Genomic DNA, 16,641 nt, shown 5'->3' on the forward strand with positions numbered 1-16,641 from the left:
GATGACCTGAGCTGAAACCAAGAGTCAGTCACTCAACCAACTGAGCCACCCTGGCGCCCCAACCATGCACTTTTTAAAAGAGGAAATTATGTCCATTTTCTTAGCATCTGGGATTCCTATTTAGTTTGTCACTCTTTCTCATTTTCAGCTGTAGACACAGTATCATAAATTTGGTCCTGAAGTTTCTTTTTACATGAACATTTCTGTTATCCATCTAGGATTTATTCTGGGGCTTGGTATGAGGCAAGGTAGAGAATCAACTTCATATTTGCTTCCAAATGTGTAATTGAATGTGCCAAGACCATTTATTAAGCAATCCATCCTTTCCCTCTGAATGTAAGCACCAGCCTGTCATACATACCGAGATCTGATTCTGGGTTTTCTGTTCTGTCCCATTCATTATTTAATCTTAAATGAATGTCATTCTACTCTATTCACAATCATTTTATAGCATTTTAATGTCTGATGTCATAAGTTCCTCCTCAATATTCTTTTGTAATTTTCTTGGCTAGTCTCAGGCACTTTTTATTGCATTTTAAATTTAAGATCATATAATTCAAACTTTAAGTTGTGTTGTAATTTTAATTAAAGCTTTATTAAATATACAGTATTCATCAAATATGGAGACATTGAAAAAGACTTATAATCATAAATCCATGTTCACAAAGAAAGAGAACTTCTAAATAGATGGAGGACAACTTTTTAAAAATTTTTCTGGAACCTGGGAAAAATAGAAATATGGTGGATATTACTACTCTACTTTTTTCAAAATTGGACAGATCCGATAGAAAAAATAAGCATAGAGAAATTGAGAAATACATCATCAAACTAAATAGCACACATTGTTTTAGAACTTTGCATCTTAGAAGTAGAAAATATTCCTTTCTCGGTACATTCATGGAACATTTACACAAATTTGAAGTTTAGTTGGGCACAGAAGAAACTGTAATGAATTCAAAAATATTCNTACAGTATTCATCAAATATGGAGACATTGAAAAAGACTTATAATCATAAATCCATGTTCACAAAGAAAGAGAACTTCTAAATAGATGGAGGACAACTTTTTAAAAATTTTTCTGGAACCTGGGAAAAATAGAAATATGGTGGATATTACTACTCTACTTTTTTCAAAATTGGACAGATCCGATAGAAAAAATAAGCATAGTGAGAGAAATTGAGAAATACATCATCAAACTCAATAGCACACATTGTTTTAGAACTTTGCATCTTAGAAGTAGAAAATATTCCTTTCTTGGTACATTCGTGGAACATTTACACAAATTTGAAGTTTAGTTGGGCACAGAAGAAACTGTAATGAATTCAAAAATATTGATTTACAGGCCACAATTTCTGATAATAATGCAATAGATGTAGAAATGGACAGTAAGAAAATGACCAAAAATAATTTTACTGCTTGCAAATCACGAGATGCTCACAGGGCAGCTGGGTGGCTCAGTTGGTTAGTGGTCTGGTTCTTGATCTCAGCTCAGGTGTCAACCTCAGGGTCTTGAGTTCAAACCCTGCATTGGGATCCAGGCTGGGTGGGCAGCCTACTTAAAAAATTAATTAATTAATTTTAAAAAAGAGATTTTCACTTAACCCCTGGATGAAAGAAAAAAAATATATTGCATTCCCTCTTGGAAACAATAAAAATAACATACAAAAACCAAGGGGGCATGCCTAAGATCAATAAAGAACTCAGAATTCTTATTTTTGAAGATGGGCTAGAAATGAAGGAAGTCCNAACCAAAAATAATTTTACTGCTTGCAAATCACGAGATGCTCACAGGGCAGCTGGGTGGCTCAGTTGGTTAGTGGTCTGGTTCTTGATCTCAGCTCAGGTGTCAACCTCAGGGTCTTGAGTTCAAACCCTGCATTGGGATCCAGGCTGGGTGGGCAGCCTACTTAAAAAATTAATTAATTAATTTTAAAAAAGAGATTTTCACTTAACCCCTGGATGAAAGAAAAAATATATATTGCATTCCCTCTTGGAAACAATAAAAAGAACATACAAAAACCAAGGGGGTCATGCCTAAGATCAATAAAGAACTCAGAATTCTTATTTTTGAAGATGGGCTAGAAATGAAGGAAGTCAGTATCCATCCTAAGAAATTATTCAGAGTGGTAAACTGAACCGGAAGAAAATCGAGAAGAAGAAACTTAGGGATACAGTCTGAAATAATGGGAAGGAACCAAAAAAAAAAATGGGAAGGATAAAACATAAATATGGGTTCCTTGTAAAGACCAGTAAGTCCATTGTGAGCAAGACTGATGAGGGAAGAAGAGTAAAAGTATATCCGATTACGAATCAGAAGCTGTAACAGCAGATAAAGATTAAGATGGAAGAGATCACTTAATTATTTGATACATTTTGGAAAACTAGGAGAAATAAAAGCGATCCTTTGTAAAATATAAGATCAACAAAATTTACTCGGTGGGAATCAGAAAATGAATAAACTAGTGAAAGGGACAATTTAAAAACAAAACAAAACAAAAGGTTCGAAAACGGTAAGAAAAAAAAATACACCTCTCAATTCTTTTTGTGAAACCAGAATAATCTTGATATCACCTTTATGTAGAATCAAAAAAGAGCCCAATTTCACTTAATAATATAGATTCAGAAATCCCAAATAATATTACCAAGTAGATCCCATCTCTGTATTAATAAAAATAAAAGTAAGTAGACTGACTAGAATCTACTCTAAGCATGTAAGAATAGATCTATTTTTTTTAAGTTTTCATGTAAAGCTTTGAAAAATTAGAGGAAATCACGTGCTCAAAGATAGGTGCTAAAAACTGAGGAACTATTCCTAATTTTAAAATTCCAAGTAAAATAGGAATAGATAGAAATCCCTTAAATATAATAAATCTAAATCTTTATTAAAAAAAATATTTAGCTAAAGCCCAAAGGAGGGGAAAAGCATTCTGAATGATGAGAAACTAAAGCCATTTCTGTTAAAATCAGGAATAAGTCAGGGGGAGCCGTTACCAACATTATTATTCAGGACTGTTTGGTGTGGGATTCTAGAAAATGCAGTAAGACAAGAAAAACGGAATACATGGTGTAAGTTAGAGGAAAGGAAAAGAATTATTATTATGCTGCTTATACAACTTTATACCTCGAAAATTCAGGAGACAGTTTGTAAAAAAAATCACTAACAATATTAAAATTTATTAACTGAGCATAAAATAAGTACACAGAATTTGGTGCCTTTATACGAGTAATAGCCAACTAAAAAAGGGAAATACAGAAAAATACCCAATTCCCATTAGCAACAAAACTATGATATGTTTAGGAATACTTTTAGCCAGAGATACACTGAAAACACTGTAAAAGTTTATTAAGGAACATAAAGTAATATTTGAATAAATGAAAAAGCATATCATATCATCGATTAGGAAAGCTTCTCATATCATAAAAATCAATCCTGTCCAAATTGAGATCTAAATCTCATGTAGTGCCGATTAGAATCACATTGGGAACTTCTCTCAGACTCTGGGCTGTCATCACAAAGGATGAAATCCTACCTAAAAAGGCTTTCTGTAAATCCATCATGTCCCAGTTGCCTGTTGAAATGATTCTCTGGGTCCCTCATCACCTAAGCCAGTACCACCAAATTTTGTGGCCATTTTGCTGGTGTTCTTCTTAAAAGACTCAGAGGGAGACGCAGAGACCGTACCACCTTGGCACTCGCTACCCGATTTCGAGAGATCAAAATACAAATCCAGTTCTGACCTGTCTTTTCCGTTTACACCTTCTTCTGGCTGTCGTAGCTAAGAGGGAAAGGCTGTCTCATGAGAAAGAGCACTGATGGTGAGATGGTTGGTGAGCAATTCGTGGTTCCTTTTAGGACTCTTCTCTTCCATAATGCGGGAGCTAGCCAACATCACCCATGACGGGCCCAAGTGGATCCTACTGGATGGCGACATAGATCCGATGTGGATCGAGTCTCTGAACACCGTCATGGATGATAACAAGGTATTGAGAGGGAAGGGAGACGCCCAGGCCATCCCTCATTATCTAGGAAGCCAGTTTCCCAGGCGCATTTGGAAATCTCAGTCCCACACAAGGGCTGGCCCCAAGTAAGGAGTTGCTTGAAGACTGGTGTCTTTATTTTTGTCCCCAGCTTTATTGAGATATAATTAACAGCCAACATTGTGTAAGTCTAAGGTGTGTGATGTGCTGACTTGAAATATGTGTATGCTGTAAAATGACACCATAAGGCTAGTTAACAGCTTCATCATATAACTGTCGTGCACGTGGGCGCAGTCACTGCGTTTTTAGCATTGTCGTAACTGTCTTCAGAATCATCTGCACAGAAGTGAATGTACTATTCAGAGCTGGAAGGAATCTTAAGTCACCTGTTGAACTCTTTTTCCTTGAGTTTTTCCTTTTTTATAAATGAGGACACTGAGGGTCAGAAACCTTCTGAGCCCATTGGCCATCCTCAACGGTGACAAACCATTATCCGTGGAGAGTCTATTTTATTGGTAGTAAACGGTGGAAATCGACACCAATAAAGTGGCCGCTAAGCTGGTAGCTATTCCTGAATTTATTCAGGAAGCATGTCCCGATTTGAAGTGTTACGGTGGTTTCAGCATTGACAGAATCATTAAGCTAAGTGTGCGCCCTTCCAGAGGGACCTGCTTTACTGATCTCTTATGGAAGTGCTCCGGCACGCAGTGTTCCATGAGTTTACTGCACTCAGNTGTCCCGATTTGAAGTGTTACGGTGGTTTCAGCATTGACAGAATCATTAAGCTAAGTGTGCGCCCTTCCAGAGGGACCTGCTTTACTGATCTCTTATGGAAGTGCTGCGGGCACGCAGTGTTCCATGAGTTTACTGCACTCAGCATAGTGATCGGACAACCCCCCGGGTTAGGTGCTGCTCACCACGAGGGGAGCTACCATCTGCCGCCATATACGCTACGACAAAACTGTTGACCGTAGTCCCTACGCTGTGCCTTCCATCCCCATGACTTACTCGTTCCATAGCTGCAAGCCCCATACCTCCCACTCCCCTTCACCCATGTTGCCCCCCCCACCTCCTTCCCCAGAGGGACTACTTTATTTTATTTTTTTAAAGATTTTATTTATTTATTGCAGAGAGAGAGTCCAGGGGGAGGAGCAGAGGGAGAGGGTCAAGCAGACTCCTTACCAAGCCCAGAGCCTGACATGGGGCCCGGTCCCAGGACCCCGAGATCACGACCTGAGCCAAAACCAAGAGTCGGATGCCCAACCGACTGAGCCACCCAGGTGCCCCCGGAGAGAGTACTTTAAAAGAAACAGGACTANGTCCCAGGACCCCGAGATCACGACCTGAGCCAAAACCAAGAGTCGGATGCCCAACCGACTGAGCCACCCAGGCGCCCCCGGAGAGAGTACTTTAAAAGAAACAGGACTATGAGGGGCGCCTGGGTGGCACAGTGGTTAAGCATCTGCCTTCGGCTCAGGGAGTGATCCCGGCGTTATGGGATCGAGCCCCACATCAGGNTGTTCCCTCTCTCGCTGGCTGTCTCTATCTCTGTCGAATAAATAAATAAAATCTTTAAAAAAAAAAAAAAAAAGAAACAGGACTATGAAACCTAAACATTTTTTCAAAATAATCTTGTTATTCCAATATGANTCCCTCTCTCGCTGGCTGTCTCTATCTCTGTCGAATAAATAAATAAAATCTTTTAAAAAAAAAAAAAAGAAACAGGACTATGAAACCTAAACACTTTTTCAAAATAATCTTGTTATTCCAATATGACCTGGCTCATTCGAATCACTGACCTCCACTTAACACTTTTTAGAGAACTTCTTTTTTGATTCATTGCACACACGGGGATGGAGGTGGAGGGGCTCTAGGAAAAGAGACAGAGGATTCTTGTAGAAAGTTTGGAAAATACTTGTAATCATAATGAAGAAAATAGTCATCCTTAATCCCTACCAGGAGTAATCAGCTGAATCCGGACCCCCCACCCCACACCGGCCATGCGCGGGTCTCCCTCTTTCCTACCTGGCGTGTCCCTCCCTGTGTCCAGGTGCTGACCCTGGCGAGCAACGAGAGGATCCCCCTGAACCCCACAATGAGGCTCCTCTTTGAGGTCAGCCACCTGCGGACGGCGACACCGGCAACGGTCTCCAGAGCAGGTATGACCCAAGAGGGAGAAAAGCCACCAGGCCGCTCACTCGGAAGCAGGTGCCTCTGGCCTCACACAGGGTGTGGTCGGCTCTGAAGGGAGCTCCGAACAGGAGCCAGACCTCGATCACGTGGGCTCCTGGCCTGCTTCTCAGCCCCGATCTGTGTCCATGAGGGTGAGCAAGTGCTCTGAGGCCAAGGCCGTGGGATTTCCTTAATTCATTGATGGGGAGGGAAAGGCTCCTGAGCTAGACTGCTGTCCTCTGCACAGAAGTGCCTCGGGTGAGGCTACTTTTAGGCCAGTTCCTGCCTCCCACGTCAGTGGAGATGGCCAAGCACTGCGCTTCTCACGCAGCCTGGTGAGAGATGACAAGTGTATACCTTACTTACCTCCGACGCCACTGCCAAATCGATCGGCACAGCCCAGGGCATCAGGAGAGCGGGTTTGGGCTCCACGGTAACGTCACATTCCCTTTTGAGGACCAGCTCAGGCTGGGAGCATAGGCCCAGAGAATTCTGTATTCATTCCTTTGGGCTGCCATAACAGGCCACCATGGCTTTGAAGATAACAGACATGTGTCATTGCCTCACAGTTCTGGAAGGCAGGCCCCCGACATCAAGTTGTCAGCCCTCTGTCTGCCTCACGTCTTCCAGCCTAGGCTGGTGGCCCTGTGACTCCAACCTCCAGCTCCTTAGTCACGTGGCCTTCTACCCCGTGTGCCTCTCACCTCTTCTGTCTCGTACAAGGAACACCTGTCAACATCCACCCAGACAATCCGGACAATCTCATCGTGAGATCCTGAATCCCATCTGCAACNTGACTCCAACCTCCAGCTCCTTAGTCACGTGGCCTTCTACCCCGTGTGCCTCTCACCTCTTCTGTCTCGTACAAGGAACACCTGTCAACATCCACCCAGACAATCCGGACAATCTCATCGTGAGATCCTGAATCCCATCTGCAACGGAAGGTCCTTTTGCCGAATAAGGTCACATTCGCAGGCTCCCGCAATTAGGACATGGACGTATCCTTTTAGGGGCCACCATGACAAGGATGGGTGATGACAGCCTTCTTTCCTCCCGAGCCTAGACTTGGCCACACGATCCTTCTCAACCCTGTTGGCCATCAGCTGTGATCAGTCAGCTGGAGCTGGTCCTGACAGCAAACCCACTCACCCTCTCAAACCAAGGCCAGATCTCTGTTCCTTCTGAGTCCTGTCTTCTGTACATTTTCTACCCAGAGGAAGTAACTCCCTGGGGGTGAGAATTCTACTGGCATCTGTGGCGACTTCGCTGAGCAGAATTCTCTGCGTCCCCAGGAATCCTGTACATCAACCCGGCAGACCTGGGGTGGAGCCCTCCGGTGAGCAGCTGGGTTGACCGGAGGGAGATCCAGACAGAGAGAGCCAACCTGACCATTCTGTTTGACAAGTATCTCCCCACCTGCCTGGACACACTCAGAACCAGGTAGGCCAGACAGTAAGAAGGTAAGGATTTAAAGCCGTGGCGAAGAGCCTATCGGCTCACACCTGATACCCTGCTGATGTTCTGTCCTGTCCCTGAAGCCAGATGTCCCCGGGCCTTCCCCTCTGGGCCTGGCCCACGTTGCGATGGCCACGGGGTGCCTCTAGTCTGCTCAGGCGAGAAGCGTGGCGAGTGAGGAGGAAGAAGACACAAAGTGACTCTCGTGTGTGCACGTGGGTGTATCCAGAGCCTGTGGGTTGTACTATGAGGTGTCAGTCCCGAGATCTTTCACGCTGCGGGGCACACAGCTGGCCCTCTTACAAACGATGTACACGCCAGCTCAGCAGACTTAGAGGGGATGAGGACACGTGTCAGTGATGAACGGGACCCACTTCCTGTTGCTGGCTGGGTATGCCCACTGCCCAGATCATGCAGGACCCGAGGTAACACGTCATTCCACCGTCCTGCCCCCGTGGACACTGCCAGTTCACTTTGCCTCTTACGGGTTTGCAAAAGTCAAAGCAGTAAGCACTGACCGCTTACCCCGTAAATAGGAGATTACGTGCTCTTCCCCGGGAGGATACTTATTACAGCAGAGCATTGCCGGTGCCTGCAGAGGGAGGTTCGAGGTCTGGAATCTGCTTCTGTTTTATCCCTTCTTGCCAGTGCACCTGCCCTTCCCAAGTCAGGCAGCCAGCCTCGTGGTTCAGCCAGGTCCAGCTATCAGAGGTCGGTGCTGGGGAGGTGGCATGACTCAGGGATCCCCTAGTTCCCGAACCCTCACCAGGGTCGGGTCAGGATGACATTTCTGGGAAATGCAGGCTGCCGATAGGAACGGTCCGTCTCATGTTTATCAGTCTGTCGCGCATAGGGCAGAGCAGAGCTCACAAGCACGGAGGTGCGGGCTGCAGGAGGCCCGGGCACTGTCCTGGCCAAGAATTATTCTCCCGATCTGCCACATTTTCTGAAACCCTTGAAAAGCCTCCAGCCTCTGTGGCCTGTGAGCTCTTTATGGCCTTGGGACCTAAGGAAATAAAGCCGCTTGGGCAGCAGGCGAGGTCGGGAAGTGGGCACAAGGGCTCGGGTGCAGGCGGGCCAGGGAGTTAAAATGCCATGGGAAGGGAAGGGTTTTGGGAAATAGCGAGCATCACCCCTGTCCTTTATCATTTGCTGAGACACTCGTCCAATAGAGCCTCTTGCTAAACGTGAGGCCATTTCCCACTCTGGGCGTTTAGGACAAGAGATGCCAAACTCTTATCTATGCATGTGAGGGTGAGGGTGAGCGTGTGTGTGTGAGCGTGCGTGTGCACCAGCCTCTGCACTGAGTTTTGGAGGTGCTGAGTGCAGTCTGTCCAGACCCAGCTTCCCCACGATGTCTGAACTCCGTGGCCATCCAGGTCGAAACATGTCCTCAGTTTATGGTGCCCGCGTGGGGTGGTACTGAACGCTCACGAATTTCCTAAGAGAGCAGAACATCCGCAGACAAGGGGCTGAGGTTCCGTGTGGTGCCCTGGGCACCACGGCTTTCAGTAACAAGGCACTGGCTTCAAACTTGGACATCCCTCGTGTGCAGTGGAGCTTCGTAAGTCCGGCTTTCTGGGGTCCTGGGGCCCACAGAGCTGTAGGATGTCCACACATAATGATTTTTATATTGAACAAGCCGGCCTCCAAAGGGGCGGGATTATAAAGCAACTTGATTTCATCTCCCACTGCTCCTTCAAAAACCATTTTATGTGGCTGGTCCTCCTCCTGCCCCTGGATGAAATCTAGGTCACCATTGATGAGTTTTCTGGTCATTCTGCAGTTATTTGGAGGCACGTGATCGCTTTTGGTGACACACACGAGAAAACTTGAAAAAGCAAACTCCATTTACAAGGAAAGCTTCTGCCCCTGCCCCCGGCTCAGGCCTGCCTCCTGCTCTCCACCGGCAGTGGAAGAGGAGTTTTTGACATCTTTTCTCCTTACTCCTCTGCCCCACTCCCCCCACACCAGCTGTAGCTTCTGCCGTCTTGGGGTCGAAGGGGAACAGAGAGAAGAGTAAAGATAGGAAAGGTCTTAATGGCTGGAACCAGCATGGTCCGAGTTACCCTAAGTGTGGCAGATGTCAAATCAGACTCTTTCTTGAAGATTCTCGGTCCCTCCGCCATCACTGGAGACCTCCCCTATGCCTTTCTTTGAAGCAAGAAATGCCTCTCCACCAGCCAGTCATGTACGGCTCTTCCCGCAAAGCCCTCCAGCAGCCCTTAGCTCGTGGACCACACCTGGATTCCAGGAAATGCTCACCCCTCTTTGCTTTGATGAACTGGGGTGTAGGCTGCCCCATCAAGCCACCTCTCCACACTCCACTGTGAGATAAGCAGATGTCCTGGGGTTTCCCAGGACTGGTCCTTTGCCCCTGGAGCAGCCATGCAGCCCCTTTCCCCAGCTCTGTGCCCAGCCTGCACCTGCCTTCCCTGTGAGTTCTCGTCCAAGCCCCAAATGCTAATTTCTCTCCCCTCCAGCGTCTCCCACTTTGATCCTCTCAACCCCCGAGAAGACCAGAGGCCCCCCACGGTTGTCTGGAACCTGTTGGGAATGGTCGGAGTAGTCAGCCCCTGTTGCCTTGGTGCCTCACCCCGAACCAGGGCTCAGATAGCTGGACGTGAACCTTCTCTCACTAATCGGTGTAGGAGAGATGAAGGCAAGCCCGTCAAGTCCTTCATTTTCTCGTTCCTCATGGAAGGACTGCCTAGACTGCGGGACTACCTCATGGTGGTATTGCTGTAAGGATTGTCAGACTGGAGTCGAGCAAACACTAGCCACGGCAGAGGCTGGAGCACGTGCGTGTGTACGTGGGGGGATGAGAGTGTGTGTCTGTACATGGGGGATACGTGTGTGCACGTGGGGGGATGAGTGTGTGTGTGCACGTGTGTGTGTGCCTGTACACATGGGATGAGAGTGTGTGTGCCCATGTGTGCATGCGTGCACATGGGGTGAGTGTGTGTGCACGTGCATGTGTGCATGCACGTGGGGGGATGAGAGTGTGTGTGTGTGCACGTGCATCTGTGTGTGTGCACATGGGGGGATGAGAGCGCTTGCATGTGTGATGCCCCTCTGCGCATCTCTCATCACCCGCCTTTCAGGCAAGACCTCCAAATCCAATATAAACAGGACGCAAACCAGACCAGGGCAGCGTGAGGTATTTGCAGAAGACGAACTCCATCAAGGAGATCATGAGTGTGTAAAATGAGCATCTGTCTGGGCCCGCTCTGCTCCCCGCCAGCAAGACTCCGGTTCCAGAGAACATGTTTTCCATGTGTTTGAATTGAGGGACCTTCTCTGCACTGAAGGACCAACCTCAGCCCTGCACCCACCTGACTCTTGAGGAAGTCATGAGGGAGTGATGCTGAGATTTTACCCCATTATGTCACGGTGGCCTACGCCCCCCCAAGGACTGAGAGGGCCACTTGGTGTTCAGAGAAGGGAAGAGCAGACGGGGAGGGTACCAGAGGGAAAGGCGATGAGAAAGAACCTTCTCCGGGCACTCTGGGCCCTTCCAGGCGAGGAGCTGATGAGAGCGAAGGCTTATGTAGCCGCACGCAATCCCGAAGAACTCGACGGGTCACAGGTCGCCAAAACCAAGCAGGTTCCAGCAGGCCTCCAGGATAGAAAATCCGCTGTCCTACAGCATACCTGGCTCCCTCTCCACAGATTTAAGAAGATAATTCCAATCCCAGAGCAGAGCATGGTCCAGACGCTGTGCCACCTTCTCGAATGTCTCCTGACCGAGGAGGACATCCCCGCAGACTGCCCCAAGGAAACCTACGAGCTGTATTTTGTGTTTGCTGCCATCTGGGCTTTCGGTGGAGCAATGGTCCAGGATCAGGTAAGAGATCGTGCTGTGGTTGACACCCACGTGTAAGCCCACAATGGCGAAAACCCATCTTCCAGCAAAGATTTGGAAGAGGGGACAGCTAGATGGCAGAATTAACGTGAAGGCATCAGACTATTTAGTTATCCATCCGTTGCTCTGCTAACAACATCAGCCCCCAGAGAAGGGCCTCTTGGAGCAGGACAGATGAGCTCGGGCTATGTTTTGAGCTATTGCTTTTGGAGTCGGTAATGTATCCCGATTTCTTGGAGAGTTGTTTTGGAACAAACAGAAGTGTAGGTCCACTACTTTGCAAGTGATGTGTGTTTGATAGATGGTTGCTGCTGTATCGTAGAAGCTTTAGAGGGAGAAATCCCTTTAGCATCCTTGAGCAAGCGCAGACAACCCCGTACCAGGCCAGAGTTAACCAGCACGTTTCCATTCCCCGAAACACCGAGCTGGCCACAGAAGCACAGACCAAAGGGTAATTGACATCTAGGGGTAGGAAACCAAATCACTGTTCGTATCATGGTATTGGCTGCTGTAGCCTCAGGTATGGGGGTAAGGATGTTGGCTCGAAATATCTTGGCATCCTATTCCCTAACCCTTCTAATATCCCTGTGCTTTTTCTTTTCTTTTTTCTAAAGGTTTTATGAATTTATTAGCATGAGCACAAGCTGGGGTGGGGAGTCTAGGGAGACGGAGTAGCATGGAACCCAAAGTGGGGTTGATCACAGGACCCAAAGGCAGACACTTAACCTACTGAGCCATCCAAGTGCCCCTCCCCAGACTTTTTTCTTGGCTTAGTTTCCTCCAAATAAAAAGTTCTTTATCTAGAAACATCATATTCAGGGTTAGGCAAGCCAACCTTGGACTGCTGACTCCAGCAATCAGGCACTGTCACCTGGGGGCTGAGGGCACGGACTCTGGATTCGAATCCTAACTTTGCCACGTAGTATCTGGGGAACGTGGGGCAAATCGCTTCAACTCTGTCCACCTTCCTGCCCGCCTGCCTACGAAGGCAATGAGGGTGCTGACAGCAGTGTCCAGTTTCTAGGGCGCTTGTAAGGGTTACAGGAAGGGATGCTGTTCCGATCATCCAAGACCAATCCAGGCAAAGCTCTTAAAATCATGTTGGTGCACATGCGAGCTATTAGCAGTCATCTCGTACCAGAAATACTCAGTTTCCTAGCAAGTGTCTGGATCCCCCTGTCATCACAGGGGGTCAAACCAAGCTGCGGCAAGCGGAGAGTTAGGGTGTACTCTTTCTGGTCTGGGTTGACCGGGGGCTCTTTTGAGGAGCGAGGTAGAAAGTTTCAGCCTCCCAGGGCAAAGCAATGTTCTAGAATCCAAAATGGCGGTGGGCCGGGAGAATGAATTTCGAAAGAACAATTAATTTCTTGTCCGATTTCACAGGCCTTGGGTTTGAGCATCCATCCTACCTCCCTTCCCTCCCTGACATGCTCTTTGGTGCTCCACACTCAGAAAGCAGCTCTCACAAGCTCCTGGGACATGTACCTCTCCCCACCTCCAGAGCCAGAGCCAGATGCTGGGCGGGGGGATGCCCACATTGGAAGTGAGGCGTCTGAGAATTTCACGCTGCCTCTCGCAGTCTTTGGAGCTTCTCTGTGGACTGTTTCATTGACAGGTGTCCGTTTCCCCTTTGAGGCAAGGAACCCAGCAGGATGGATGAGACCTCACTGAGATACCGAGATCCAGAAGGCATAGGTTACTACTTTCCATCAAACGCACGCCCTGACCTTTCAGCGGCTCGCGTGTCCGGGAGCAGCCACTGCTGGGCTTCTCCCCCATGTTAATGCTCAGCAGGTAATGCGGGGTCAGGATGAAGACACTTGGTCCATTTTTCTCCCGCAGTCTACATTTCCATCCACTCAACTCGTTTTAAAAGCCCGGGAGAAAGCCTCCCTCCAGGCGGCCTGGGCCCCGGAGCACTTGGAGCTGTAGGCAGCCGTGCTAGCCCATGGGGAGAGGACAAGGGAGAAAGCTTTTAGCAGCAGGGAAGGCCCAAGACCCCGACACAAGCTGCATTCAGGCCAAACACCGGAAATGGTGCCGTGAGTAGAAAAATAGGAAGCCGGCCAAAATACTCACATCAGGAACGGCGGGGGTGCTGGTGTTTGTAAAGCTGTCGTTAAAGGAAAGGAGAAATTGGACTTGCAGCCCATCCCCGAGTAGAAGCTCCAAGAGAAGGAGGTTCTCACTAAATGCTTTGCCGGGATGCCAGGAAATGGTCTCTCAGAAGCAACCTCATGTCTCAGCACCAGCTCGGGGGTCCAGACACCTGCGTCCAACCCCCAGCGCCTCCGCGTGCTTCTAGAGGCCGTCCTTTTGAGTTGTTGTCTCTTTGTATGCCCAATAGGAACACTTCGTGGCAGCCAGGGTCACCTGGGGCGCGGGAGCATCAGATGACATAGCGTTACAACCCACACTTTTGTGCAGTATGCAGAGTGTCGTCAAGTTCAAAGGACGGGGGGTGGGGCCACAGGACTGTCCAAATCCATAGGCGATGGGAGTGTCCGAAGGGACCTCTTCATGAAGGTCAGTGCTGAAGAGACACCCAAAGAGCTGAACCGAGAAAGAGCTGCTGGCCGACTCAGCAGAGGTGACCTTGTCTTTAGTGTCCGGTTATAGTGGAGGGGAGGTCAAGTGCAGGACGCTGGGGAGGAGCCGATGCTGGCACAGCCCACCCGGTGGTGTGGCTGGTTCGCTGACCAAGGAGCTCCGGGTGGAATTGGACGAGGGGAAAGGAGAAGATCCACCCAGCCTCCTCTTCTTTTAAAGGTGGCCTCTGCCTCGGATCTTCCATAGGAATCTAGAACCAGGTTTTTTATAGGAAGTTAAAAGTCTTGCAGGATTTTATCCACGAGCTAAAAATGGGGTTTTTTCCAAGACTTCTGGTTGCAGAGCCCCATATTGAGAAGATAGAGCACCCCCTCCGTCCGCAGTCAGATCAGAAGAAGGACCGCAAACAAATCTGTCCTTCTATTGCGGCTTGTTTCTGTCCTCATTCTGAGGCAAAAGAACGTTGTTTAAAAAGCACTCAAAAAAAAAAAAAACCTGAAAAATAATAAAGCAAAGGAATTCAGTCCTCCTCACCCAGTAGGCAGCGGAGTGAGGACTTCCACTTCCTGCGAGTCCAGATTCACTGCCGCGCACCCAGCTTCCCCATCCGCCCAGCCTTCAAATTCCATCTTTGTCCTGCCCTCCAGAACATTTCCTAAAATGCCCAATCCAGGGGCGCCTGGGTGGCTCAGTCAGTGAAGCGTCGGCCTTCGGCTCAGGTCATAGTCCCAAGGTCCTGGGATCGAGCCCCGCATCGGGCTCCCTGCTCAGCGGGGGTCTGCTTCTCCCTCTCCCTCTGCCCCTCCTTCCACTCATGCTTGCTCTCTGTCTCTCTCTGTCTCACAAATAAAGAAAATCTTAAAAAAAAATAAAATGCCAATCTAGGTCTCTTTTAGGTTTTCCTTTCTGGGGTTTTTCCTAGGTCTGTCTGTTCGAAGAACGGGCTTATTGCCAGTAGTAAGCAGGTATGTTATGGGGGGGGCGTATGGGTGTGCACGCATGTGCATACGTGTTGTGTGTTTCGGCTTGGACACAATGAGATCATTTGAGTCCCCCTGGAGGCCCAGCCCTATCCTGAGGGGCTCGTGATCTCATACGTATGCACATAAATTATATATCTCTACCTATTCCTTCCATCAGAAAGACCAGTAGAGCTTTGTCTCTGCTGCTCCTACATTTTAGAAATTTTAGCTCTCGCAGGGACCTTAGAAGTCCTCTTTTCTGGGATGCTCATTTTATAGATGAGGGAGCTGAGGCTCTTCTCACTCCACCACCCCGTGTCCCCAGACATTATTCACTCCATCCCTGCCCGCCACCCTGGAACTGCTAAGTCTCGGCCGTCTGGGACGGTGGGGGTCCGTCTTATCTCTTCAGGAGTTCTTGGCCAGGTTTGCCCATTTTGTGGTCCTGGGCCCCCACTCTCCTGTTCTTACACCCCCTCCCCGCACCCCGCGAGGACTCTCAGATGCACAGTGCCGGGGCGGCTCAGCCACGAGGTCAAGCGGTGGCGCAGGCACCTGCTCAGGGCTGGCCCCGGCCCCTCTGTGCCTCGTTGGGGCTGCTCCTCGGGGAAGCAGCATCCTTCCCGGAGAAGCTGCTCCGTCGGGCAAAGCATTTCACGTTCCCCAGCCTGACCTCCTGCCTGAAGCCAGGGCAGCCTGCCCAGGCGTCGGAAGCTCTGGAGAGCCTCGCCCCCTGACCCGCTTTGTGTTGGCAGCTCGTGGACTACCGGGCGGAGTTCAGCAAGTGGTGGCTGACGGAGTTCAAGACGGTCAAGTTCCCCTCCCAGGGAACCATCTTTGACTACTACATAGACCCAGCGACCAAGAAATTCGAGCCTTGGTCCAAGCTCATCCCCCAGTTTGAATTTGACCCCGAGATGCCTCTGCAGGTGAGTGTGGCCGAGTGACCAAGGACGTACGGTTGCACCGAGGATCTTCAGTGGCTCCCGTGGCAGCCCCTTGTCACTCTCCCAGCATTTGAGCCTTGCAGGAACTAGTCTTCCCCAGCCGCACGCTTTCCAAGAGGAAATCCCAGGTGCAAGGAAGCCACAGACCTCCCCAAAGACTGGGGAACTTGATTACCAGTTTCCACCGGCATCCTAGGGGGGCAGAGCGGGGAGATGGCAGGGCAGAAGGTTCCCAAACCCAATAGGGAGGCTGCAGGGAGGGGGACAGAGCTGGAGAGGAGGAGGGGTGCTCTCCATCCGGAGAATGAGGTTAGGAATGGTCTCAGTGTGCATGTGAAGGAAGACACTCCCGCCCGAGGTAGCGAGCCAGCTCCGCTGTGCCATCTCTGAAATGCTCCAGAACGTTTTCTCCAGGGACCTGGTTCCCCCACGGGCCCCTGGCGCGCTCATCGGGCTCTCACTGCAGGCTTGCGTGGTGCACACGAGTGAGACCATCCGCGTGTGCTACTTCCTGGAGCGGCTCGTGCGGCGGCGGCGGCCGGTCATGCTGGTGGGGACCGCGGGCACGGGCAAGTCGGTGCTGGTGGGGACCAAGCTGGCCAGCCTCGACGCGGAGGAGTACCTGGTGAAGAACGTCCCGCTCAACTACTACACCACGTCCGCGATGCTGCAAGGTAAGGGCCCGCAGCGCGTGCGGTGGGAGCGTGCCGGG

The 16,641-nt window shown here is 49.1% G+C and overlaps 1 protein-coding gene across 1 annotated transcript in view; it reads left to right on the forward strand.

Annotated features, from left to right (window-relative positions):
• DNAH9 (dynein axonemal heavy chain 9) overlaps positions 1-16,641 on the forward strand; it is a 1,064,222-nt gene that overhangs the window by 119,472 nt on the left and 928,109 nt on the right. The window contains exons 28-34 of the mRNA XM_034647281.1: positions 1,343-1,385; positions 3,854-3,981; positions 6,029-6,137; positions 7,443-7,590; positions 11,278-11,452; positions 15,738-15,911; positions 16,396-16,603. Coding sequence (XP_034503172.1) covers positions 1,343-1,385; positions 3,854-3,981; positions 6,029-6,137; positions 7,443-7,590; positions 11,278-11,452; positions 15,738-15,911; positions 16,396-16,603 — 985 coding nt within the window. The remainder of the gene's footprint in view (positions 1-1,342; positions 1,386-3,853; positions 3,982-6,028; positions 6,138-7,442; positions 7,591-11,277; positions 11,453-15,737; positions 15,912-16,395; positions 16,604-16,641) is intronic.

Source organism: Ailuropoda melanoleuca, chromosome 17 (assembly GCF_002007445.2).
Source record: "Ailuropoda melanoleuca isolate Jingjing chromosome 17, ASM200744v2, whole genome shotgun sequence".
Taxonomy (NCBI): domain Eukaryota; kingdom Metazoa; phylum Chordata; class Mammalia; order Carnivora; family Ursidae; genus Ailuropoda; species Ailuropoda melanoleuca.